The sequence below is a fragment of the Manis javanica genome, chromosome 7, assembly GCF_040802235.1.
Source record: "Manis javanica isolate MJ-LG chromosome 7, MJ_LKY, whole genome shotgun sequence".
Taxonomy (NCBI): Eukaryota; Metazoa; Chordata; class Mammalia; order Pholidota; family Manidae; genus Manis; species Manis javanica.
The window spans coordinates 1,114,423-1,140,816 of record NC_133162.1 but is presented as its reverse complement, the minus strand read 5'-3'; the positions used below and the strand labels follow the sequence as shown (position 1 = coordinate 1,140,816).

The window sequence follows — 26,394 nt, the reverse complement described above, 5'->3', positions numbered from 1 at the left end:
TTCTCTGCCAAGGACACGGGTGGGCACAGCTCTCTGCAAGCCCCAGCCTCTGTGAGGCCCTTCGGCACCAACACTAGCCAAGGTGTGGGTGCTGCACAGGGATGTGGCATGGGGCTTGAGGGTGCCACTACTGCCCCTGTTGGGGATAACAGTGTGTGTGGGGGGCATGCTAATGGTGGTGGTGGTGACTGGTGGCATCAACCTTATAAACCCTTATAGGGCACGCCAGGCCAAGGCTGAGTGCTGGTAGGCCTGATAGTGGCTGTGGGACCTGTGGCAAGGAGCAAAGGCTTTAGGGGCAAAGTCCAGAGACCTAGAGAGAAGACTCCTGGCCTAGGCCTCCCTCAGCAGGGTCCCCCATAGGGCCTCCCCAGGCAGCCACCCTCAGCCCTGACTGCCCAGGACCTGCTGGGCCTGGCTGATGGGGCAAGGTTGGCCCTTGACGGGGACACTCAGGGAACACTGGGTCAGGAGGCAGCAGCAATGGGGGGTCAGCACCCAAGACCCCTCTGAAGGACATCTACATTCTAATCAGCAGCTCTGGAAACAGGAATGGTGGTGAGGAAGCCACTGGGGAGCGGGAGCAGGTGAGTGGGCTGGGGTGATGCACCTGCCGGGGAGGCCCTGGACAGCCACCTGTCAATCTGCTGGACCCCCTTCTAAAACCCTAGAGCACACTAGAGAACAGGTTTTTACAGTTTCCAAGCTCACTTAGAAAGCACAGCACACAGTGGGCTGGGGCAGAGGCCAGAGGATGGGGCAGGGTGCCCCTTCTCACTCCTTCCCACCCCTCTCCCCTCTGAGACCCCTGCCTGGGACTAGGGAGCTACAGGTGGGTCTGCGGCCCTCAGGTCCCTCTGGGGGCGCCCCGCACACACAGTCCCAGCAGGCTCCACCTCCCCTCAGCCCGGCCCCTCCCACAGCCCGGCATCCTCAGGTACCGCTGTCTTCCCACAGCCGACTGACATCTGGGAATTACCCAGAAGCCTGCCTTCCTCACCACAACCTGGTGCCTCTCTGCACCCCCACCCCCGTGCCCCGAGCACCAGCACCTCAGCCCTGAACCCCGCATTGCCCAGGTTTCCCCTGCAGGCCCCTCCTCCCTGCGTCACTCAAGCATCACCCTCCAGGGCGTTTTTTCTAGATACCCCATCCATACAGACCCTGCGCGCACACTGACACATCCCCACCGGTAACGTCCCCACCAGCCTGGGAGCTGACACCCCCACAAGCTGGTCCACACGATGTCCCCAATGCCAAGGAAGGACAGTGCCCAGCAGGCATTGGGGTGCCCTGGCTCCCCTGCTGAGCCCGGGTTAGCCCCGGCCAGCCCTCCTCGCCCAGTGCCAGCAGGGGTCCCTGTTGCCTGTGTCCCTGCTCCAAATCAGCCCCACCCAGCTCTGGAGGGGGAGGCTGCAAAGGCCTGTGGGTGCAGACAGGCAGGTCCCAGGGCCAAGCGGTCACGGGGAGGGGCAGCTGATCCTGGAGGGGTGGCCACTGAAGTGCCTGAAGCCTCTTGGTGGGGGTCCCTCACTCCGCGGGGGTCCCCAGCCCTCTAGAGCACAGGCACTCTCTCAGCCGGCAGGCCTCACTCCCCAGCTCTGTAAAATTGAAATTGGGGTGATAGGGCAGTGCGAGGCCCCCGCGGGCCCCCAGCTCCGCCCTGGCTCCTCTTGGCCGGCTCGCCGCCCGCGCGGCCGCGGGAGGGCGAGGACGCGCTGCGCCGTGGCCGCCAGGACTGTCCCCGCGGCGCCAGGGGCGTCGGCCGCGGCGCAGGTCCAAGCCCTGCGAGCGAGGGGCGGGCCGGCGGCGGCGTCCGGTTGTCAGGACAACCGTGCTGCAGGCCAGCCTTCGCTGCCGAGCCAGGCTGGCCTGGCTTAAGGAGCCGCCTGCGCCGCGCTCCGGGCAAGGTCACTGCAACTGGCTACGGGGTCCCTGGCGGGTGCAGGAGGCGCAATTTTTCCCGGGCTGGAGGCGCACGGGGCAGGGTCCGGGTGGGGGTCCCAGGACTGCTGGGCGTCTCCACCTCCCACTGCCCCCAGCGGGCTGGCTGCGCGCGCCGGAGAGCCCCGCTGTCGCTCGGGGAAGGCGGTCCTTTCCCTCGTAAGGCGGCCGCGTGGCGCCCCAGCCCGTCCCGCCGGCGGGGTCGTATAGTACCCGCGGTCTCCCTGGCGACCTAGGGGCATCCTCCCCAATCCTGGTGCGGGTCACCCCCGGGCACACAGGACAGCCCTGAGCCAGGCGCGCGCCCTCATGACGCCCAGGTAGGCGCCGGGCATATGGTGTCGCCAAGTGAAACTGGGCCGCTGCGGCGCACCAGCCGCTACCTCCCCTGCTCCCCCCGTCCCCTCGGCCCGCCCCGACCCCTGCTCGCGCCGCCGGGACTTCGCGCAGTGCCCAGGCGGCCACTGGGCGCCAGACTCCGAGGCTGGGGTCTCACGGTGCGGGGAGCGGGGGGCGAGGCCGGCCCCGGGCGGGGGGGAGGGGCCCCAAGCAGCGGCCAGGGCAGCGTCCCCGCCGCCCTGCGCTCCCGCCCTCGGGGCCTTTCCGCGGACGCTTGCGATCCGCGAGGCCCGGAGGTGGACGCCTCCCCGCCGGTCCCGGTGGGCTCCGCACTGCGCCTCCGCGCCCAGCCCCGGACGGGCCCCGCTGCAGCCCGCGTCCGTGCGCGACGGCCCCGGGGGAGCGGCGCCGGCGGGGAACCCCGCGCCCCCTCCCGCGCGCCCCCGGCCCGCCCCGGCGGCCGCCCCGAGCGGAGCTTTGTGACGTCAGGCGGGCGGCGTCACGCGCGGGCTGACCCGGCGGCGGGCGGGGCGGGCGGGGGCGCGGGGCGCGGAGCATGGAGCCGCGGGCCGGCTGCCGGCTGCCCGCGCGGGTGGAGCAGGTCGTCAACGGCGCGCTGCTGGTCACCGTGAGCTGCGGCGGGCGCAGCTTCGCCGGGATCCTGCTGGACTGCACGAAAAAGTGAGCGGGGCGGGGGCGCCGGCCCGGGGCCCCCCCTGCCCCCCGCGCGGGCCCGCGGCCCGGACCGGCCCCAGGGAGGGGGCGCCCGCTTTCGGTTTCCCCGAGCCCGGGTTTCGGGGCGCCCGAGCGCTGCCGCCGCTCGGGGGCCGGAGTGGCTCTAAAAGTCGCGGAGACTTTCCGGAGCGGGAGGCCGCGGGGGGCGCCAAGTGGGAGCCCGGGTCCCGACTCCCGCGCCGCGTGCCGCCGGCTCCCCGAACTCCGCACGTCTGCCATAATTCATGCACTTTTCTTTGTTCAGACGCACTATTGAATTCGGCTGTTTTCAGAACTGTCATCCGGTGGCGGCGGGGAGCGTGGGGTCAGAGGCGCGCCAGATTTGGCCTGCCAGTTACTCACAAAGGGGGGGCTCCCTGTCTAGTATCACAGGTCCCCCAGGCTCCCAGGAGCGACTCGGGCTGAGGTTGGAACTGGTGACAAGCAGTTGTGTCCGGCGGGAGGGGGTGGGGGGATTTTAACAGTTTTAAGTGCAGGGGCCCCGGGAGCGCAGGGGTGAGAAGGTCCAAGCTGTGGAGCTGGGCCGGGCGACTGGCTTCTCTGCTGGAGGGGCGCGCAGGCAGGGCCTGGGGCAGATGCCTCCTGCGATGCACCTGGCCACTGCAGGGACTCCTGCAGCAGGGAAGGGTCTCCTGGATACAGTGTCACATGGTAGTGAGCCGTGCGCAGATAAGTGATTAGGCATTAATCAGGCACTAATGTCTTACTGCTGGGCCTGATTTAGAAATTGGGAGCGGTGAGCAGCTACCCTTGCAGAGACCCAACTTTTCCCCTCTGTGGAGCCCAGACTGGGCTGTGGTGGTGAGCATGTGGCAGGTGGACCATCACCCTTGCATTTACCCTGCTGGCATGATCTCGTCATTAAATGTGCCAGAAGCCATTTAAGCACAAGTCATGTGATTGAACATATGGCCTCCCGGGTGAGGTGCCTCACTCAAGCTGGCTACTGCAGAGTGCTCAGTGGAGCCAGGTGACACCTCGGGGCTGCAGCACAGTCACCTGGGAGCTGCCAAGCCTGTCCTGGGGTGGCCGAGGTCCCCTGCCACCGATGGCCCCTGCTTCCTCCCCAGGCTTCCTCGCCAGGCAGGGCTGCCGGCCTGGGCCTGTTCCTGCTCCCGGTATGTGCAGGGCGGCATTCCTTCCTTCCTCAGAGAGGGCCACTGGCAGCAGAGGTTCCCTGGCCGGCCCCCTGTTTTCTAAGCCCCCTGACTCAGGACGAGGGAGGCTGCAGGCCCCGACTTGTGGCTGGGGGTGTCCACAGCGTCTTCAGCCGCCCCTCCTTCCTCTCTGCCTCCCCCCAGGCCTCTGGCTGATCTGGTTTGGAGATCACTTTCTGCAACCCCTTCCTCACCCCTAGTGGAAGGAAGCAAGCAGGCAGGCTGGGGTCCCCAGCATGGGAGCTGACGGCCACAGGGTGGGTGGGTGTCAGCCCTGCTGTAGCCACGTTCTGCTGTAACCAGAGCCACCCGGAGCCAGGAGCGGGGCCTCGGCAGGCTCAGCTCTCTGCAGCTCTGTCTGGCTGGACTTGGCCTCTTGCCCTTGTGGAGAATCTGAAAATAAAAATCTGGCCTCCCCCAGGCCCTCCACCCTCCAGGGCCTGCTCCTGAAGCTGACCCCCACCCCCACCTTTGCTTGTCACCGAGGTTTCCCCCTGACTGCAGCTCTCTGCCCATAATGTTCGGTGTTGTGATGCCCGAGTTTACAGCCTGCTTGTCAGGCAGATTCCAGAGGTAGCTTTCAACTTGTCCTGGGTACTTTGGGCAGCTGGGATCTGGCCTCAGGCCCCAGGGTCCACAGCACTGACCTGCCTGCCCAGGGGCCAGGTTCTCCTTGCTGCCTGCCTGCCCTCAGGGCCAGTCAGTGGAGGCCCCGACTGGTGTGGGTCCTTGGGCCCCAGAGGAGCCGAGTTGTGCTGGGTCTGTTCAGGGCAGCAGCTGGGCATTGCCCACAACTGTTGTGTGCCGGCAGCTTCCCAGGCCCACATGCAGACCTGCAGGCCTGGGAGCCCTGCACAGTGACAGATGGGCAGTGCCTGCAGACGCACAGGGAGCGCTGGTCACACGGGTCGTGTTTTTCCTGGAGCAGGCCCAGTAACCAGCATCCATCACTGCTGGGAAACTGGGAGGGGGCAGCCCCTTCCTTGGAGGGGGGTCCGCAGAGGGGAAGGGGGCTCTTTGGCGGGATGAGGTCTCAGCAGGGGCATGGAGCTGCCGGGCCAGCTGCTGGGCTCATCCCTTGAGTCTGGAACCTACTGTTGATCTGAAGCAAGTTTCTCAGCTGCTCTGACAGCCTGCCTGCTCACGCAGTCATCTATGTTCATTGAGCGCTTACTGTGTGCCAGCAAGTGGGCTAAGCCCCAGGTGCCCTGCTGGGAGCAGCCTTCCCAGCATCCCCATAAGCCGGAATTCCTTCTGATGCACTAATGGCGCTGACAGCCCAGGCCTGCCCTGCCCCAGCTGCTCTGGCTCTCCAGGCTGGGCACAGGCTGGCATGGGCATGGCTTTGTGGGTGCTGCAGGGTTATACCTCTGGTTGAGGGCCTCAGTGGTGTGGTGCCTGCTGAGGGGTGACCCAAGGACAGGACAGGCTCACAGCAATGAAGAGACAGTGGGTGTGAGGACCAGCGGGACCTCTGGCCTTGACCTCTGAGCTGGCGTTTCTCAAGCTTCCCCAACTGTGAGTCACCCAGAGTGCCATTACCATGCAAGACTCCTGGGCCCCTTGCAGGCAGGTCGGAGCATGGGCCTCTGTGGGGCGGGGGGGTGTCCTGGGATGGTTCACTGCACAGACAAGGGGGACACCTGGCCCAGGCCTCACTGGGCACATCCTCCCTGCACTTGGGGGGCTAGAGGGACCGAGAGCAAGGTGCCCATCTGTCACAGGGCTGCACAACCAGCAGCCAGTGGGCAGACCTTGCCCAGGGAGGCCTGGCCTGCATGCCTGCTCTCTGGAACTTCTGCAAGGACATAGCCAGGAGGCGCGGGCTGAGGCCTGGCCTTGTGCTGCTGAGGAGCCCTTGGGGGCTTAGCGAGGGCGCAGGCAGCTGAGTGTTGTTGGGATGATTCTGACTGATGAGTATTAAACCGTTGAATTCAGGACACTGGGGCCAGCTGTGGTGGCCTGGCCCCGCAGCTCTCCTTGGACACCCCTGCCCAGAGAGGCAGGCTCCCATGTGTGACCTTACACGAGGGCCACTCCGGGCTCCATTTCCCCTGCCAACCGGTTTTCCCCGACTCCCGGAGCAGAGATGGACCTGGAGGCCTTTGTGCTGCGGCAGGCCCAGCAAGCCTGCGCTGGCCCCTCCCTCCGGGCTGCAGCCCTGCGGCCATCTGTCTGCAGGCCTGTGAGAGAGGGGGTCCGCTGTGTGTTTTCTGAACCACCGTAGGGCGTAGCACCTGGCTGCAGGGAAGCCTCACTGCCCGCACTCAGGCCTGTCCCCGGCCACAGGCTTCTGTCGACAGGTGCTGGCTACGGCTTCTGGGGGCACCTGGCCCTGGGCTTTGGACCCCTGGGACATCTCTGTTCTGGGAGCCACATTTTCTCACCTCTTTGCCAGACACCGTGGTGGCCTGTCCCGTGGAAATGTGAAGAAGGGAGGTGCAGGGCAGATGTGGACCTGGCTGGGGTCAGAGGCCGTAGCTCGCACCACAGCCTCCCGGACCCTGAGCGTGCAGGGCGGGAAGGCTGCGGGCAGGCCGGTCAATGGGCGAGACCCAAGGGATGCGGGCAGCCAGGGCTCGGCCACTGTTGCCTCACTGAGGCCTAAAGGCCACTTCTCTTTGGGCCAAGTGTCTGCCAGGTGGCTGGGCCTCACCCAAGGCAGAGTGGGGGGTGACCCTGGGGATTCTGCCACCTCTTCCTTTGGGGACAAAACTCTTTGCTTTTGGGTCTGACCCCCACTAGGGCCTCCTGGTCTCCCCAGCCCTCCCTCGGAGCTGAGGCTCCCGCCGCTCCCCCAGCTCCCGAGGACGCTATGCTGGTTTGCTGCTGGGCCCCCCCGTTTTCTGTGTGGAGCTGTTGGCTGGCCTGGCACTCTATCGAGGTCGAGGCTGGGCCAGGCCCTGGCCCCCCTGTGAGTCATCCCATCCCCAGCATCCTCCTCCCGCACCCTCGGCCCAGGTGGCCCAGCAAGTCCCGGCAGACCCTCAGCGCAGCAGGGAGTGGAGCAGTGGTGGCCCTGGGCCTCACCCTCGTACTGGCAGGCTGTCTCTCTGGGCCACCACGGCCCCATGGAGCCACCTGTGGGGTATTGCCTCCATCCCTGGGTACAGGCCAGTGCGGGCACAGCTTGGTCTCCTCGGGGGCCGGGCCCTGCAGACGAACCGCAGACCCCAGGGGTGCCACCCTTTGTGCCCTGGGGTCCAGTTGGGGTAGCCCCACTGGGGACGGGTTGCTGAGGTCCTCCTGGAGAGAGTGACGTGCGCTGAGCCGGCTCTGGGCCTGGACGCGGCAGAGCTGTGGGCCGGGAGCTCAGACCCCAGCCGTCCCCCAGCCCACTCTGTTACCTGGCCTCTTGCAGCCTTGCTCTTCTGTCCCTGAGATGGGACTGGCGATGCTGTGTGCCTCGTGGGGCTGCTTGAAGGGCCTGGGGAGCGAGCTGTCCCGCTGGCCACTGTTTACCCACCAGGCAGCCATGGGTGTGGCCTGGGCAGGGCAGCAGCTCTGGGGAGGAAGTATGGCTCCCTCGGTGTCAGCGTCACGGGGCTGCAGCCACCGTCTGTGAAGGCCGCCCAGGCCAGGGCCCCGTGGGCTGAGGGCGCACGCCCACCAGGGCCAGGCAGGCCTGTGGTCCTGGCCTGGGCGCTGTGCGAAGCTGAGGCTGCTTCCTGTTTGATGTGCCAGTGCAGGGAGGGGTCGGCTGCCAGCCCTAGCCTGCATCTGAAGGGTCCGAGCCCAGCCCGCCCAGGGGCCCACAGCCTAGGGCTCTGGCTCAGGTCAGGGCCTGGGTCTCTGGCCAACGGCACTGTGACCATCCTAAACATGCAGACACCCCTCATGCCATGAACTGGGCAAAGCCCCCCTGGACTCTGGGGTGGTACAGCACTCCCCACTGCCCTGCGGGAGCCCACCCTGTAAGTGGAGGGGAGAGACTGCCAAGCCCCCCTCCCTCCCATCCCCTGGGGACGCTGGCCAAGGGTGGCAGCCTCACAGGAGACACCTGGAGGGGAGATAAGTTTGGGTTGTGAGGACAACAGGGAGGGATCTTCCTGGGGCCCTGGTGTTGGGCTCCCTGGGCCCAGCTGGCAGGAGGGGCTGTGCAGCAGCTCAGGCAGGCTGGTATGGGGCACCAGCCAATGTGTTGGGAGTGGGAAGGAGGGGAGCCCCAGGGAGGAGTGTGGGCTGGGACCAAGTGGGGTGACAGCACAAGTACCTGGGAGGGGTTGTCTGGGGTACAGATGAAGGGGAGAGTGTCAGAGTGAACCCCGAGTTCACGGCCTGGCTACCTGCAAAGATGGGCAGTAGGTGAGCTTTGGGGTAGGCCTCGGGGTCAACTCTTCAGGCCCCAGATGTGTGTGTCCCCCCTGGTCTGTGGGAACCCCCTAGAGAATGGGCAACCCTGACCTGTGGGACCAACCCTCTACGGATCCCCTGGTGTGCAAGACCCCCTGGTCTATGGACCCCTGGTGTCTGGACACCCTGCTCTGGGGGCCCTGCTGCAGGGCTGCTCTCTGAACCCCAGAGCCCTCACTGTGCCCCTTGCCTCGTGCCCACAGGGTGTTGGTTGGGGTGCCATTGTTCCTCACCCTTGGCTGGGTTGCCCTCCCTGTGGAGGGGCTGGTCTGCCCGGGTGACTCCGGCCATCCAGGCGCTGCTGCCGGGCCCGAGTCTGTCCCTTGGAGGACCCCGCGGGGGCTCCGCTCTACCACCGCCCCTAGCTGTCCCCTCTGCCAGGGCACCGCTGTTCCCTGGGGTTGGCCCCTGGCATCTCTTCCCTGCTTGCCATGCTCCTTTCATTTGAGGCCCCTTTATGGGGTGCCCTGAGTTGTATGGACGGGCTCCTGGTACCCCCCCCCAGTGGCGGGGCAGTAAGTGGGCTGCCCTGAGACAGGGTGTTGTGTGCACAGGCTCAGTGTGAGCACATGAGTTCAGTGCTCAGGGTTCTTAGCCTTTCGAAACGAATGAACCAGATACTGATTTCAGCGTGGGGTCTGGCCTGGGGACTCATGGTGATGTTTGGTGACACACCAGCCTGTCACGACCCCAGGAGGGTCAGGGGTCAGCCTGGGCAGGGCCTTACCTCCCACACCTGTGCTCTGCAGACTTCCACAGAGGACTGGACGGTGACTATTTTAGCTCTGGTGGTCAAGTGGCACCTGTCTCAGTGGCTCCACGGCCCCAGGAGCGGGAGGCAGGAGGGGTGGCCCACAGGCAAGCATGTGGCCGTGCACCATGACACCTGGCTTCTGGGCCAGGTGGTGCTAATTCGGCCCTAGGTCCATGGGCTGGTGAGGGGGCCGAGCCCCTGGGAACCCTTTTTCCCAGTTAAGGGTATGGTCCTGGGCTGCTTTCCCACCCCTGTCCCCCAAGTCTAGCCCATCCTGGCATGGACACCACATGGTGCCCGTGTTTGGAGGCTGGCACAGGAGCGGTAAGATACATGTGCGGTGCTCAGCTGGCATGCTGCAGGTGGCCAGCCCTTAAGGCGATGACTGCTGCTGGCCTGCTGGGATGTGGGGCATGTGGCTGTGGGGGCCACAGTGGGTGCTGGTCAGCGGGGTGGAGGTCCTCCCAGTGAGCGAGCCATGCAGTCACATGCCCAGTGGAGGTGGGGAGGGGAGGCTGGAAGTGGGGCTCCCTGTGGCCGCCCCCTCACCCAGAGCAGAACCCTACCTGGAGGGAGCCAGGCCTCCTGCTGCTGCCCCAGGGCAGGATGCTTCCTTCCGGGCTGGTCCCTCCCTGCTCCTCCCTGGGTCATTCAGGGTTACGGGTTACGGGTCAGCCCTCTGCACAAGCTGAGGGCAGGAGCGTCTGCCCAGTGGCAGGTGGCTGTGGCTCTGTGTTTGCTGGACTTCTGGGCACTGGAGAGAACATGAGTCCCCCCCCCCACCTGGCACCTTGACAGATTCAGAGGAGTGACCTCAAGTAGAGGGAACTCATCTTGATCGGATAAAGGAAAAAATTGTTTCTTGAGTTAAAAATTGGGAGGTGTCCACATGACAGACATGTCCCCATGTTTGTTTTCATCGACACAATGACAGTAAGGACCTTCAGGGAGGCCGCAGCCCCTGCGCCAGCCCTGTCCACTTGGCCCTCCCTGCTGGCCATGCAGCCACGCTTTCCATGGGACCTGCACCCGTCCCCGGCCTGGCCACGTCCCTGGTGCTCTCCCATCCCAGGGTGGGCATGAGCCACGGGGCTGTGGTGCTCAGGACGTGCTGCAGGCGGTGAGGTCGTGGGGGTGTGCCCCTCTTAGCACCCCTGGATTCTTGCTGAGAACAGTCAGTGGAGACATCGTTTGGAAATTGAAACAGAAAAGCTCATTGATTCCTCGCTCCGATTAAATTAGACGGGAAAGGGACGGTCCAGGTGAGCCACAGTCGGAACATTGCTTCTCACAACATGGCTGAAAGTCTATTTTTGTTCTTAAAAAATAGTGCTTTTGGCTAAAGCAGTCTTACAAGTTGAATCACATTTGTTTAGAAGTTGTGTGTTCACTGGTGAAGAAAGCTGTAGGCCATTTGGGCTTGTGTTTGGTCATTTGGAGCATGGAGACCATCTCCTGCACGAGTAGCTTGCTGACGTTGCAGGGCCTGGGCCTCCTGATGGCGTGGCAGTCGGGCCTGGGGGCGGCTGTCCACTCAGCAAGGTGCCTGCCCACGAGCTGTCAACCACAGACCCGATACATCTTGAGCGCCTGCACGGCGAGGGAGGCTGCCTGGTGCAGTGCTTCCCAGAGAGAGAGCAGGCCTCTAGTGCGGGCACATGCTAGCTGCGGAGACCGGGGGGCCAGCCGCAGCGCATGGCCCCAGCTGTGGGTCCTTGTGAGGCCTGGGCCTCCTGCTGTCTTGTGTCCCCCTTCCCGTCGGTCATGTGCTCTTGTTGGAGTCACTTGGCCACCCAGCCCTGGAGTGTGGATCCTGAGGGGAGGGCCTGGGTGCCAGGCAGGGAGTGTCCTTCCCTGTCACCGAGGGCCAGGGCATGAACCACACCCCTGCTGAGGACAGTGGCGACCCTTGGGGCCCACCGGGCATTCAGGAGGGGTGGGCTCACTCCCAAGCCCAGGGCTGCGGTGTGGCACTGGTCCTTGCCCTCTCCGGGCGGCGGATTCTAGGGCTGTGGCCCCCACCCCAGACATGGAAGGCTCCTGGGGCCGGGGGGCCTGCAACTGGGGGTGCTCCCCTCACGAGGCCTGTGAGCCGCAGGGTTGGGTCACATCTTGGTCGGCCTCCTGGGCTTCCTGGCCCCATGCCTGTACTCACATGCCTTTGTTGCCATGAGCTGAGATGTGGACACTCAGGGCCTGTCAGACCTGAGACGTGGCCTCGATGCCAGTGCATGACCTCACCACGTACCCCTCACTGGTGCCTCACATGGCATGTGCTTTGGGGCATTGCCTCTGTGTAAACCCCAGAGACCCATCCAGGTACTTCGGGCTTGTGCCAGCAGCCCAGCTCCTGCCAGGCCCTCCCCTGCTGACTGCCCCTTTCTGTCTCCCCACTGCCAGGTCTGGCCTCTTCGGCCTCCCATCGGCTCCGCTGGCCCAGCCCAAGGATGCCCCTGTCAATGGCTGCCATGGCCTGGCCCCAGCAGAGGGGGACACCGAGGCGATGCAGCTGGGGCTGGGGCCCCCGCTGCCTCCCTGTGGGGACCAGCCCCTTGAGACTGCGGGCCCCGAGACACCCCCAGCCCTCGTGCCGCTGCTGGCCCCTGGAAGCTTGCCCCCGTTCCCACCGTACTTTGAAGGTGCCCCTTTCCCTCCCCCGCTCTGGCTGAGAAACACGTACCAGCAGTGGGTGCCGCAGCCACCACCCCGGACCATCAAGAGGACTCGGCGACGCCTGACCCGCAACCGTGACCCGGGCCGGCTGGCCCTGAGCCCCATCCGCCTGCGGCCGCGCCAAATACTCTGCGAGAAGTGCAAGAGCACCCTGAGTCCCCCAGAGGCCAGCCCTGGGCCCCCGGCCCCCCGGCCACGCAGGAGCCCCGGCCCCCTCAGGGAGCCCGGCAGGCCTGAGGGCCCACAGGGCGGAGGCGACTTGGCGGCCGAGGCAGCTGCGAGCAGGGGCAAGAGGGACCGGCCGGCCGGGGACAGGGCCCGGGTGCCCAGGAGCCCAGCCATCAAGATCTCCTACAGCACCCCGCAGGGCACAGGCGAGGTGGTGGAGATCCCCTCCCGTGTGCACGGCTCCCTGGAGCCCTTCTGTCCCCTGCAGGCCCTGCACAGCAGTGGCCAGGACCCTGCGGCCCCGAGGGACAGGCCACCCGGCGGGCCCTCTGCCTCCATCCCAAAGCTGAAGCTGACGCGGCCTGGGCCTCCGGGTGCCGACCTGCCGCCCCCCAAGATCCGCCTGAAACCCCGCCACCTGGGGACTGGTGAGCGGGAGCCGGTCTACAGGGCTGAGCTGGTGGAGGAGCTCAATGGCCGCAGGCGAGGCCCCTGGGCCAGCTCACCCGGTGTCCTTGCCAATGGCGTTCACAGCGGGCTGGTGGACTTGTCTTCCGGGAGTTCTGGCGAGGACGACAGCGTCAGGAGGTGCCCCCAGGGCACACGTGGGAGCGACAGCCTGGCTTTCCTCGCCACCTGCCCTCAGACAGAGATGGATCGTGCCAGCGAGTCGGTGTGGAGCAGCGACAGCCTCGACGAGTCCAGATCGACCAGCTCAGAAGTCACATCACCAGACACGTGTGACCTCTTGTCTGGTGACGGGGTGTCTGCTCCGTCCTTGTCCAGGGACGCCCAGCAGACAGTCCCGCCACTCACGGTCAGGCTGCACACGCAGAGCGTCTCCAAGTGTGTCACAGAAGATGGAAGGACGGTGGCCGTGGGGGATGTTGTGTGGGGCAAGATCCATGGTTTCCCCTGGTGGCCAGCGCGTGTCCTTGACATCAGCCTCAGCCAGAAGGAGGACGGGGAGCCCTCTTGGCAAGAGGCAAAAGTCTCATGGTTTGGTTCTCCAACTACATCGTTCTTGTCTGTTTCAAAACTCTCCCCTTTCTCTGAATTTTTCAAACTGAGATTTAACCGTAAGAAGAGGGGGTTGTATCGGAGAGCCATCACAGAGGCCGCAGACGCCGTGCGACACGCGGCCCCGGAAATAAGGCAGCTCTTAACCCAGTTTGAAACGTAATGCAGTGCCTGAACCAGGTGAGTGTGTGCATAGGGGGTGACCTCTCCTGGGCCCTGCGAGCTGGCATCACGCTGCGGCCGCCCCTCAGCTCTGGGCCCTCAGCTGGCTGGCTTGCTGCTCCCGAAGGGGCCATGGAGAAGGTCGGCTGCTCCTTGGCTGTGTCCTTAGCCTTGCAACTGGCAGAAGACGGAAGCAGGCCAGGGTTCAGAATGGGCTGGTTTGCGTCTTGAAGCTATTTGAAGTGCCACGAATGCCCTCCTTACCCTCTTACCAGCTTCTTGGAGAAAGGGGCACGTTTTAAAGCACACGGTCTTGATAGGGGGCACAGAGCGGGGCTTCCTGTCTGGTTACTCACTCTGAGGGAATGTGCCACCCCCCACCCCTGCTCACGGTGCTGCCAGGACCCTGAGCTGGCAGCATGGCATGAGGCTGCTGAGCCACCTGCCCATGGCCGCAGCCCCCACCCCTCCTGCTGCAGCCTGCACGGGAAGCTCTCCGGCCCAGGTGCTCCAGGCTCTGGAGGTGACCCTGGGGTCTGTCCCTGGGCTGGGTCAGTATCTCCATCTCTCCCAGGAGAACTTCATGGGGTTCTAGCCACAGAACTTTGAGGGGGCCTGAGGGGCGGTCCCTATGTGGGGTTGGGGCATCACCATGTGGCACACCTGTGGTCACCATGTGGGGTGGGCATCGCCTCATGGGGTTGGGAGTCACCGCATGGCATGTCTCATGGAGTTACCAGGAGACAGCTGAGGCCCGGCCACATGCTTCCCCAGCGAAGAGAAGGCAGATGCTGGCAGGATCTCTGACAGCTGCCTTCGGGTCTGGGCCTGGGCAGCAGGGTGTGCCCACCGGGGAGCTGGCCCTGCTGGCAGCTCTGTGCAGGGCCAGCTGCCCTCCCTCTCCTCCCTGTGGTGCAGTGCAGGTCCTGTGGCCCCCAAGGTGTCCCCCCACTGGTGTCCTGCAGGGCTCTTTCCCTGGGTCTGTGGCCCCGTGCACGATGCACAGATGCAGGATGGGTGGGGGTGGGCTGTGCACACAAGGGTGGTCCTGCACCCCGCTGACCTCTGCCAAGGGGTCTCTGTGACCTTCAGGTGGCTGGTCAGCCTGGCCCACTGGGCTTCAGCAGGGCGGGGGTGTGGCTGAGGGAGGGGTCGTGGGGCCCTGTGTGCCGCCTGTGTGGGCCCTGGGACTGGGAGGCACTAACGCAGGCCTCTCTGGGTGGGGGTCCCCGCCAGGCCCTGGAGAACTTGCCCTGCCCCTGCCCCTGCCCCTCAGCTCTGCCTGAGTCCAGCCACCTTCTGCCAGCTCTGGGCCTTCCTGCTGGGTGTGGGCGTGGCGATGCTATGGCACCGTCAAGCCAGTGAGGGTCTCCCTGAGGGCAACCTGTGGGGAGGGTGGCCGGCTCACCTGAGGGGGAGGGTCCAGAGAAATGCCAGACCCCAGGCACTGACATCCCAGCGCTTCTCCCTGCTGTGGGCTGGCTTAGCCGGCGATACCTGGCTGCAGCCGTGCCCTGGCCTGGGCACAGCTGCAGGGCCCTACCTCTCTGTGTTCTGCGCCACCCCCATCCCAGCCCCCCTGCTCCCACGGCCATCTGCGACCCGGTACGGAGGGTGGTGCCTCCCCACAACCCCTCTGTGTGTGCTGTGGGCCCATGTGAGCAAGGGGGTGGGCCAGCGCTCAGAGTGACCTGCAGCTCCCCGCTCACGGTGGGCAGCTACAGGGACACTGAGTGTTCCCAGCATCAGCCCTGAGGAAACTCGCGCCCTGGGGACCCAGTGCGGCCTGGCTGGCAGGAAGCCCCAGGCAGGGAGAATGCAGCCCAGTGGTTCCGGGCTGTTTCCGGAAGCCAGAGGAAGAATGTCACCCGACAGGTCTGCCCTGCGGGGGCCTGTGCCCACACACAGGCCTCTTCTCCATTCCCACCTTCCTGAGGCTGTGCCCAGCCGCCCCAGGGGGCGTGGAGCCGGGAGTGTGGGGTACTGGGCCGTTTGGGTGCCAGAGCACAAAGTGGTTTCACCTGTTTGGTTCTTGTTTTTGTTTTTTGAGGATTGAAGACTGTGATCAGAGGTCTGTGCCAGTTGGCGTTGGAGAGCCGGGGCCTCCTGCTCTGGGGATTTGGCACTGTGCTAGTGACAAGTTTGCCCCAAAGTGTCAGTGCCACTGTGGGGGTGCATGGCTGCTTGTGACTCCGGGGAGAGGAAATCCCAGGACAAAATGCCTCTAAAACCAAAATCAGTCAAAGGGAGAAATAAAGTTTAAAAGCCACTTATTGCTTACAAACTGCAGTCCTGGCCATCTCTCTTTCCTGTTCCGGCAGAAGCAAAACTGGCCCCCCGCTGCCCCCCGACCTCTCGGGTTCAGATACGCCCTCGGTGGCCCAGGTAATTACCCACTGATATGGAGATGAACTTCTCCCCACCCCTGAGGACTAAAGCCAGGCGAGATATTCTGGAACTATTACAGTTCTGCCCACGGTGTTCCTCTCCAGGGAGCCCTGCCCACCAGGGCAGGCACAGGGCCACCGGCTATGTCCTGGTCAGTCGCTTCACTCAGCCCGGCAGGCCATGGTCTGGAGCCTGTCTGTCCGTCTGTGTTCGGGGACAGCAGCACGCACCTTCGGGCTGGGTGGAGAGAAGTGACCCCGAGGGCTTGTTGATCGCCTGCCAGCAGGCCTTTGGAGGTGACCCTGCACCCTGTGTGTCATCCTGCAGGCTGTTCCAGAGGCCCTCACCCTGGGCAGGCAGGACACCACAGGAGGGCGGGTGTGGGAGGCACGGGCTGCACTCCAGAGGGTTGGGGACAGGCACCCTCACCCTGCCTGCAGGGCTGCTCAGTGGCCTTGCTGGCCAGCGGGTGTGGACTCCATGGGATCCGACTTGGCCAGACCTGCCCTGCAGGCGGGACCCAGCACCCTGAGGGTGCAGGGCTGGCCCCCCAACCTGACAGGTGATGGAGACGCCTCCTGGGGTACGTGAGCCCCAGGGCCTCTTCCCCACAGACACATGATCACATCCTTCTTCCCTCCCCAGTCCACCCACCCACCTGCCCACAGAGGGCCAAGTGCTCCACTGGATGAGGGACAAAAGGGTGTGCAGAGTCACTGACGCCCTTGCCCTGTGAATCACAGTCCTCAAATCCATGTGTAATCACACATGGGAACATGCTGAGAAGGGATGAGGGCCTCATGGCACAGCATCTGGCAAGGAAGCTGACCTGGACTGGGGGTCCAGGAAGGCTTCCTGGAGGAGGTGGCACATGGCTGAGAGCAGAACAGTGAACTAATCATGAGCTGACAGGGTTGAGGGGGTGAGTGTTCTGGGCAGAAGGAGTCCATGAACTGGGGCCTGTGGCAGAAGGAAACCAGGCCTATTCCAAGGTGTGGGGGAAGGAGGCTAACGGGCTGGTGGTGGCCTTGTCCTGGGCAAGGGCCACCATCGGAGAATTGTAAGCAGAGGGCTGAGTGGTCCTGTTTGTGCTGGGAAGGCCCCCGGCTGCGGGGATGGGTGTGCAACAGGGCCTGGGAGGCTGGATGGATGCCCGACAGGACACAGGCTTAAAGCAAGACTGGGTGGGTCGGTCAAAGGGCAAGGAGGGAAGACAGAGTGCCAGGCCCAGAGGCCTGGGGAGACAGGTGGGCATGATGGGTGTCAGCTCCTGGCACCTGTGGCGCTCACTGTGGACACCTGTGGCGCTCACTGCTGGGCGAGTGGGTCCAGCTGGCTGGGGTCTGGGTGACAGCATCTTGTCTGGGAGGCATCTTGGGGTCCAGTGCTCAGAGGAGCAGAGGGGCTGGGGTCACAGACCTATGGAATGACCTAGGTGAGGACGATGCCATGGGGTGGGGTTTAGGGCATGAAGGGGCCCATGGGATGGCCGCCAAGGGGCAGGAGGCCCAGAGCTGCAGACAGAGGTGGCCAGAGATGTGAGGCCTGGGGGCCCAGAAAAGAGGGCTGAGTGGAGAGTGGGCAGCGCTGGCCAGGTCTGTGGGGAGGTGAGGGCTTGCACAGATGGGCCGAGGCCCTGCCCAGCCTCAGAGAGAGGACAGGTGGCAAGGGACAGTCACCGGGGATACAGTCATTGGAAGCCCACCCCAAGGACCCAGGTGCTGGGGCCCAGGAGCCCCGGTGTGCTGTGCTCTGAGCTAGGCCCCCGCCGGGGGAGCTGAGGCCCAGGCTGGGGCCATGGAACCTCCCTGGCATGGGGAGGGCAACTTCCCCCAGGCTCCCGGCCTCTCGGGCCAGTGGGAAATTCAGAGGCTCCATGTGAACTGGAAGGTCCCCAGGGCTGGCGCACAGCTCCCGTGGAACCGAGGGTGCCCAGGCCCTTCCCTGCGCCTGCGGGACCAGTCTGCTGGCAGGCAGGGACCTTTGCGGGCTCACCCAGCAGAGCACGCTGCACCTCTGGGTGGGCAATCTGAGGGCGGGGTTTCCCACCCCTCCTTGGGGTCTGCTCATCCTCTGTATCAGCATCCTGTGGCCGTTCTCACAGATGCCCACATGCTGGATGGCTGGAAATAACAGAAGTTTATTCTTAATGGTTCTGGAGGCCAGAAGCCCAAAGTCAAGGTGTCTACAGGGTCCTGCTCCCTCTGGGGACTCCAGGGGCCCCCCTCCCACCACTGGGACCCGGGGGGCTGCAGGCTTCCTGGGCGTGCAGTCTCTGCCTCCGTGGTCACGTGGCCCCTCCTCTTCTGTGTCAACTCCCTCGGCCTCCCTTGCCTAAGGACCCCGTGATGTGGGCCACCCGGATAGCCCAGCATGACCCACTCATCTTAAAATTTCTGGTGTAACTACACCTGCAACCCCTTTTCCATAGAAGGTGGCATTCCCATGTTCCAGGGGTTGGGACCGGATGTCTTCGGGGGCACCCGTCACCCTCTGCACCCTGGAAGCTGCATGCCCCCAGCTAGCCTGTTCGTCCAACTCTAAATAAAACTGTACTTGTGCTTCTGAAGATGGGTTTTTCAGCTGACTTCCCGAGGTGCTCGTTGAGAACTCAGGTCCTCTGTGAAGGTTGTAATTATTTTGTTCCAGAAGGAAGCCAAGGCCTGTAATTCCAAGCCTGCTGCAGAGGCTCAGGCCCCATCCCACCTCCCAGCTCCTGGCAGCGCCTTGTGCATCAGGGAGGGCTGGGTGGCCAGGAGGGGGCGGCCAGCGAGGGGATCAGGTGCCCAGGGCTTCAGGCTGCCCCCTGCCTGCCTGTGCCTTCCCGGCCAAGTGCTGTCCCTTCCCCTGGCCAGATGCCTTACAGTCAGGTCACATATAAAGTGTTGAAATATTTAACATACCTACATCACATATATAACATGTAACATTGTCGAGTATCTAATATGCAGAGTGTATATTGTATCCATACTTGTTTCAGAATGACAATCCCAGGAGCCTTACCTGGGCCATTAGCGGGAACGTTCCAGGGCTTCCTTGCAGGTCTCTGTCCCTGGGGTCTGGCCCTCTGGGGTATATGTCAAATAGTTTCAAAGTCACTGAGATTATTCCTCTCTCTGGGTTTCCTGGCTGCGAACACAGTAGGGTCATTATTCCATATGACTTTTCATTTTAGGGCCTCATCACCAGAGAGAGGGGGGCTGTGTCACCCACCTCACAGGTCGCGGGAGATGGGCCCCAAGGAGGCACAGAGCCTGGGTTCGCACCCAGGCTGGGCTCCCCACCGTGTGTCCAGCACCCCAGGAGCTGCTGTGTGGCCCCACGCTGGCCTGAGAGCCTGACGCCAGCCACGTGTCCCCCACGTCTCTGGCATGGTGGGCAAGGGCAGAGGCTTTCCAGCTACAGCTGGGTGGTGATCAGAGGGGGAGCAGCCCAGAGGAAAGTCCTGCCAGCACAGCTGGGCAGGTTGGTGTCTGCCCCTGCCCGTCCCTGGGTTAGCAGCCTGGAGCAGGTGCCTCCACACCTGGTCTACAGACCCTGCGTACCACAAGGCCTGCCCGGGGGTTTCTGGGTGCTGTTAGCACTTCCCCAACCCTGACCCAAGCCTTCAGCGGGCAGAGAGGGACCAGTGGCTGGGAGGTGGGGCTGCCTGGGCCTCTGGACCAGGATGTCCAAGCCACCGGCCGGTACCCTGCATACCCTGAGAACTTTGCTTCGAACAACAACCTTCCAATCTCCATCCTGGAGGAGCTGGCGCCCCGGGAACTGTCCCTGTCCTGTGGGCAAACCTGTGGCCCTGACCTGAAGGCCTCTGGCTGGTGTGTGTGAATTCCTGCAGGGCACAGGGCTGCACCCCACTTCACTGACCTCAGTGACCGTGCCTGGACCAGGGTCTCCACCAGACCCGGTGCAGCATGGATGCATGTGGTAAAAGGAGCCCTGGGGTCAGAGCAGGGGACGCAGGAGCCAGTTCTGCCCAGGCAGTATCCAGCAGCCATGACCAAGGCCACGTTGGTCTCAGCAGGGTTGAGGGAGTGGCTGTGCCTTTAATCTCCCCAGGAGCCAAGTCAGCAGAGCCCCATGTGGCCTGTGGGGCACCACATAGTACAGGGCTCATGGGGTGGACACAGGGCCACGGGCCCGGGGCTGAGCAGGGGTGGCTGCTGTGTGGCAGAGCAGCTGGCGGTGGGCACATGGGAGCCAGGTCGTGTTGGGGGGTGCCTGCTCGGCTGCTGGGGGGCCCTGCACATGCTCTCTGCTTAAGACAGTGGACATTGGCAATCCCAGGCCAGCGGCCACCCCCTTTGGTCTGTTTTGGGACACCTGGTGGCTCTCACTTCAGACAGTCGTCACTTCCTGTCGTCGCTCAGGGGTGGCACCGTGTTGTCATCCTGGGGGAGCCGGGATGCAGGCCATGGTGGTTCTGCATTAAGAGCAGCTGGTCACCACCCTGGGGCGAGCTCTGCCTGGCACCCACTGTCCCTCCCACGTGGTGCTCACACAGCCCAGATCCTGTGCAGGGTGAGAGAGTCCTCCCGTCACCTCCCGTCTTCTCAACAAGCCCCTGGCCTGGGAACCCAGTCTCCAGGTGCCAGTGACCTGGGTGGGGCAGAGCAGCCTCAGCTGACCTCTGGGACCAGGCCCTGCTGGTCTCTGGGCCCAGTGGGGCACTGCTGGAGGGGACCACTGCTCCCAGGAGGTCCTGGGCCAGCAAGGGGCCGGCAGGGAGGGCTATCAGCCCTGCAGATAGGTGGTCTGGCCTGCTGGGACCTAGAGTACCGGGTGAGGCAGGCAGAGCCCTGTTGGGAGATACCCAGGAGGTCTGCACCCCCAAAGCATGGGGAGGCTGAGGGGCAGGGGCCCCAGGGCCCAAGAGGGAGGCAGGCTGTGGAGCCATCCATGGATGTGAGGGCAGCAGAGGGGTCTCAGGCCAGGCCTAGGCTGAGCGTCATGGGGACACTGTTTGAGGGAGGAAGGACTCTGTTGGGAAATGGCTGTGGGAGGCAGTGAGGAAGCTTCGCTGGGCAGTTGGATGGGTTCCTGGCCAGTGGGGGGCCTCTCTGCCTCGGAATCCCTGGGGAAATGGCCCCCAGCAATTGTTTGCAACTTCCCCGGGGTGGGAGGGACAGAGGGGCTAAGATGTCCTGGGGGTCGCCCAGACTAACATGGCTAAGGATCAGGGACCTCTGTGCCCAGAGGGAGGGTGCCCTGGACACCCCACAGTCACGGGGTGGCTGTCCTGGAGGCCATGGAGTGGGCAGGAGGGCGAGAGGGCAGCGTCATCCCACTCGGAGGCACCGTCCTGGCTGCTCAGGGGAAGGTGCGGGAAGAAATCCGATTTCTAAGAACACGTCCTCGCAGAGGCCCAGCTGACCAGCATGCCAGCCGCCGCGGGCTCCCACCTCAGGAGGCTTGCCCTCTACAGAGACTGCTTCGGGCTTGTCCTGCCTCTCTCCCTTGAGGGCGCAGGGTGGGTCCTGGGGCCTGCTGGCCGGCCCCCGCCAGGTGCAAGTGGACAGGGCTGGGCCCATGCAGGGGAGCTGGGGGCCAGCAGCTGGGTGGGAGGGCAGATGTTTGGGTTTCTCTGTGCAGATCTGCGTCCTGGGTGTGATGAGATGTGAATGATGTCATACTTCTCAGCAAAGTCGGGTGCTGCTGAACATGAGTTCTTGTCATTCCATTTTTATTTGGACCAGTGTTATATATACATTCAAATTTTAAAAGTTCCCTAGTGGTACAAAGTGTATGATAAAAGAATTTATCTCCATATTCCTAAATGATGCACTTACCTGCTGTTTCTTATTAAGTGATTTTTCAATGTAGGCATTACTTATGGACTCTTTTTCTAAGGAAGATATAGATTTTGCAATCTTAGAAGCCCCCAATCCTCTGCCACATGTACACGCAGACACGATTCTTGGCCGAATCAGATTCAGTCTTGATAATGAAAACTGCGCTTTGCCATGTAGATAATTGTGAGTATATTTTTCGACCCCGTTCTCAGCAGAGCTTAGTTGGCCTCCCCTTTCAGCCGGTCAGTCTTACGCTCTGACCACCACTCAGGGGAATCAGAATCTCCTGGAGCCTTCAGGCACCGCAGGCATTTCAGTTCACGAGCTGTCTGAACAAACCTCCCCAAACCTCAGCAGCTGGGAACAATGCAGGTCTGTTTCCCACAATTCTGGGCTCCTGGGCTTCCTCACCTGCCTGAGGCCTCGGCTGGGGCGGTCGGGGCAGGCAGGTGGCCCCCCAGACACACACACATACACACACACACAGTGTCACACGCTCGTTCACGCACACGTGGTTCACAATGCCCCCCCACGTGGTGGGCTGTGCTCCCTCTGGGTGCCGTGGCTCAAGGTGCTCGGGGTTCATTGCAGGGGCACACAGCTTCCGTGAGCACAGGCCCAAGTGGCAGCTGTCCCGGGGCTGGGCTGGGAACCAGCGCAGCGTCACCTCTGCACCTCGTGTGGTCCCGGGGTCACGGTGGGCACACCTCCCCCTCTGTGGAAGGAGCGGGCCCCTGGGCCCCTGCCCGCTGGCTCCTGGGCCGTGTGACTGTCCACCTGCCCGTCTCCCTCTCCACCCGCTGACCCGTGGCGGGCAGAGCCCTGCAGGAGAACACTTCCCCTGGCTTATTGGGTTCGAGCAGCTGCCCTCCCTGAAAGCCCGCTGCTTTCTTTGTGTGGGGTGTGGGGGCTGCTGAGACCCTGGGCCAAGGTGCCTATCTGTCCCTGCAGCTAGGCCCACCCTCTTAGGAACAGCCACGCGGAGACGGGGGTGGTCAGGTGGGAGGAGAGCACACAGAGAGAAGCAGGGCTGAAGCCTGGGCTCCCCCCAACTTGGGAAAAGATTATTTTTTGAGAGTCTGTTCCCCACCTCCTGGGGGCCCCAAGCCAGGAGGGGATGATGGGTGGGGGTGGGGGCCGTTGGGGTTGGGGGCTGTGTCCATCCAGGGCCTTACGCCCATGCGCTTTGTCAGCTATATGCTGGGTCTCTGTGCCGTGGGCCCTGGGACTCTGTGCACAGCCATTAGCTTCCCCAGCACCCAGGCCACGAGCCATGGGAGGATCCAGACAGTAGCTGCCCCCACCCAGCACCCTGTGAGCATGAGGTGGAAGCCTGAGGTTCAGGCCCCTGAGCTGTCAGAGGTCCTGCTCCCTCCCCTGGCAGTTCAGGCCCCGTGGTAGGTGGGATGGGCATGGGTGGGGGCAGGGGTCTCTGGAGGCGCATGGGGCCTGCACACCCTGGCACGGGCACAGGGGAGGCAGGGCTCCCGAGGTGGTGAGGCGGGGGTCCCTGGTGAGGCACGGAGCCTGAGGGACGTGGCTAGGAAGACCCAAGGCAGGGGCTCTGGGCCGGTGCTTGGACCCCAAGGGGCCCGTCCCCCAGCACTCGACCCTGTGGTAACCTCTGCCCCTTTCTGCTTCCCCCAAGGTCACCGATGATGAGGGCATGGCAGTTCTGGAGCTTCGGCTTGGGGTGTCCTCTGAGCTGCCCGTTCCACGCAAGGGATCCACATGCCTTCTGGCCAGTTGTGTGCCAGGTGGGCAGACGCCAGGAGAGCAGCAGGTGTGCATGGCGCCAAGGACAGAGCCCCAGGAGCCCGCAGCTGCCCTCTGCTGAATGTGTTTATTCTGACTCTGGCTTGTCTGGTTTGTGACGTTCCGGGAGTCCAGAGACATAGTTGCTGCTTCCACGCCTACCAGGGGCACGGGCAGCCACTGGAGGTGGGCCCTGTGAGGAGCAGGGCCTGCAGCCTGGCAGCCAGTGTCCTGAGGGCGGCCAGCCCTTGCTGTCAGCTCAGGGCCACCCTGCAGGCTTGCATGTGCAGGGTTCTTCCCACCCAGGCCCTCAGGCACGGGGTCTCTGTGCACTTGAGAATTGGGGAGCCCACCCCTGCCTCCCTGCCACATTCACCCCAGAGCTTGGGGCCCCCAGGTGCCCAGCACCCGTACTTGGGGCCACCCTGTCCCCAAAACACTGCTGGGAGTTACCTGTCCTGCGTGGGGGTGGGGCTGTCACTTAGAGACCGGACTTAAATGCTGACAGGGAGAAGCCCCCCTCTGTCTTTTGTCAGAGCTGTTCCTTTTCCCCTTTTTGTCACTTTAAAGACCAAAAAGATTCAGAAAGGAAAAGAAAGCACATTCTGCTCTTTCTTTGTTTAAATGTTAGACCAAGATAAGTCTGCGCTGTGATCAGGGGCGCGTGCCCGGCTTTGTATCCGTCAGGTCCTGCAGGTGGGACGGACGCCATATGGACGCCTTCCACGTCGAAGGGCGCCTCTGTCCCAGCCAGCGTGTGCAGGGGGTGGGAGTACCCCAGGTCCTCTCCAAACAGAAGAGGGGTCTCCCCTCCCTGGCAGTTCCTGTTGCTCTGGACCTGACTGGTGGGGGTAGGGACAAGGGCACGGCTGTCCCATTCCAGAAGCAGAGAGACCTCTTCCCCAACAGAATCTAACCGGAAGAGCCCCGGGGGTTCGGGTGGGGGAGGGTGTGAGTCCAGGAGGGCGGAGCCGATGCTTTGGAGGAAGGGGAGCGCGTGTTATGCTCAGCCTGTCTGCTCCGGAGCCCCTCCTGCCCCCTTCCCACCCCTGCTCCAGGAGTCTACAGAGCCAGCCTCCCAGCTCAGCTCCGGCAGGGCAGCCTGGCCTCCATGTGCAGGCTGGAGGGGCTGTCCAGACCCTCTGTGCTCCTCACTGCCCAATGCTTCCCAGCCTCCAGCCCACAGTGCAGGGAGACGTGGTGGCTGTGGGGCAATGCCAGGATTTGGGGAGGCAGTGCTGGGCAGAGAGACAGGTGCTCTTGGTGCACCAGGCACCGCTCCTGGGAGAGACAGGCCCCTGCGATGGGCAGCCACAAGCAGCCCTGGCTGGGGAACTGTGTGGGAGCCCAGACACAAACAGGCCCCGCCAGCGTCAGCGCTGGACCACCTGTGGCCAGCGCCCCCCTAAAGGGCTGGCTGGTACCCCGCAGGCTGGAGCCTAGCCTGACTGACCCTCAGGCCTCTGGGCTCCCCAGCCCCTTGGCCATCCTGTTCCCAGTGACCTGATGCCAGCTAGTCCTGCCTGGGTCTGTTCCCCACCCGGGGCTTGGGCCCCCCGCCAGCCACGCCTCCAGCTTCCCGCTGGCCCAGACACAGCACCGTGCAGGCCACCCTGGGGACCCCTCCGGAGGGTGGTTGGGCCAGGAGCTGTGTGCAAGCAGAGCCCCCCCAGGGTCGGCCTGGCTCCCTCCGCACCCCACCCCCAGCTGGGGTCCATGCACTCCTGACATGGAGGGGCAAAGAGCAGCTCTAATTAAAGGGGAAGGCAGCTTGTCACCCCTGGGTCCCTGTGACTGTTCCTCTGGGCATAAGTTACCCATGTCTCCCCATTGGAATCTGCGGTGGCTCACACGGCGCCCACCCCAGGACGCCACGCTAAGCACTGGCCCCTCTGGCCTGGTTGCTATCCAGCCCCTGGTGACATCGGAGTGCCCTCGTGACTCCTGGAGCTCTGGTGCTCGGCCCACCCGCTGGAGGGCCCAGCGTGATGGCCAAGGGACAGGGTGGGCTCCCAGGGAGTGGGTGCCGGGGGGGTACTCAGTGGAGGAGGAAGGCCCGTGCCAGTTTAGAAGGGGCTGGGGAGGGGTCCTCTGTGCAGAATGGCCGCCACAGCATGGCTTGGTGGGGGGCTGCTTGCCTCTTTCAAAGAGGTCCTATGTATGAGGTGGCGGGGGAAGGCAGCATGAGGCTGGTGACATCAGAGGGGCCAGACAGGCAATCCTGGGGGCCCCCTGCTCCAGATGCTGGCCTCCCACAGGTCCCTCTGCAGGAGCTGGTCTGAGAACAGAGCTGGCTGCCCACATGCAGCCCATCCACCCCTGGTCCTCTGGGGAGAGGGCTCTGACCCCTCGGCCTTCGAGGGCGCTGGGTGGGGTGAGTATGGCTGCAGGAGCCAGCCGGACCTGGCGTGGTGCCTTCCTCAGACCTGCATGCCCAAGAGCGTGGGCAGGAGCCCTGCTGTGGCCCCTTTGGTCTGCACTCCTGCAGACGCCCAGCTATTACTGGACCCTGCAGCAGCCAGACCTCCTGGTCCCGGGTTCCTGCTCCCCACAGGTCGCCTTCCTCTGGGTCTGTTGGAGACCCTCCAGCCACGTGGCCCATCTATGCCAAGCCCCCAGGTAGAGTGTTGGTAGAGGGGTACAGCCGGGGTGGCCGGGTTCCTGCCTGACGCAGGGAGGTGACAGCATCATTTCAGACATCACACGTCTGCAGACGAGCCGTCAGGGTGAAGGACACTGCAGCTGGCTTGGGGGTTTTGAGGCAGGAAGGTGGGTCAGGGGCTGGAGGGGCTTCCTCTGGGAGAGAAGTGGGAACCAGGGGGGCCAAGCAGCTCCCCCCAGCTCCTCACGTGGGCCTGCTGGAGGGCAGGAAGCCTGCGGCTGGCTGGCCCCTGCCCAGCTCCCCCCTTCTGGCTCCCACGGCGACCACTCGGGTGGGGTGACGAGGCTCCGGTGTGGCCAGGGTGATGCGAAAGGGGTGTGGGCTTGCTCTGCTGCCCACCAAGGAGGCAGGGCCCCTCCAGCCAGATCCCCATGGGGTCCGGGGCCTGGCCACGTGGGGCAGCGCAAGGCTGTGTAGGGCTGGCCCTGGGGAGCCTGGGCTTGGGGGCAGGGCACTGCCTCAGAGGTGCTGGGTGGGGCTCGCGGCTCCTGG

At 64.1% G+C, this 26,394-nt stretch overlaps 1 protein-coding gene across 7 annotated transcripts; it reads left to right on the top strand.

Moving 5' to 3' along the window:
* Positions 1–1,774: 1,774 nt before the first annotated feature.
* Positions 1,775–24,919, top strand: PWWP2B (PWWP domain containing 2B). Of its 7 annotated transcripts, none has more exons than XR_005059433.2 (4): positions 2,798–2,964; positions 11,683–12,551; positions 12,658–13,323; positions 23,134–24,918. XR_005059433.2 is itself a non-coding variant. In XM_017659831.3 (3 exons), the coding sequence occupies exon 2, from the start codon at positions 11,786–11,788 to the stop codon at positions 13,304–13,306; it is 1,521 nt and encodes a 506-aa protein (XP_017515320.3). In that variant the 5' UTR covers positions 1,775–1,910; positions 11,683–11,785; the 3' UTR covers positions 13,307–13,323; positions 23,134–24,917. The 7 variants fall into 7 exon arrangements, 5 of the variants coding, with proteins under 5 accessions (XP_017515320.3, XP_017515296.3, XP_036867470.2 ...); XR_005059434.2 differs by lacking the exon at positions 23,134–24,918 and adding an exon at positions 15,356–15,589; XM_017659831.3 differs by lacking the exon at positions 2,798–2,964 and adding an exon at positions 1,775–1,910 and having other exon boundaries at positions 11,683–13,323; positions 23,134–24,917.
* The last annotated feature ends 1,475 nt before the right edge of the window (positions 24,920–26,394 follow it).

Bases quoted from the DNA above. Each gene is read 5' to 3' on its own strand.
- PWWP2B (XM_037011575.2), top strand. From the start codon at position 2,840: ATGGAGCCGCGGGCCGGCTGCCGGCTGCCCGCGCGGGTGGAGCAGGTC. The intron at 2,965-11,682 runs GTGAGCGGGGCG...CCCCACTGCCAG, and splicing joins CTGCTGGACTGCACGAAAAA to GTCTGGCCTCTTCGGCCTCC.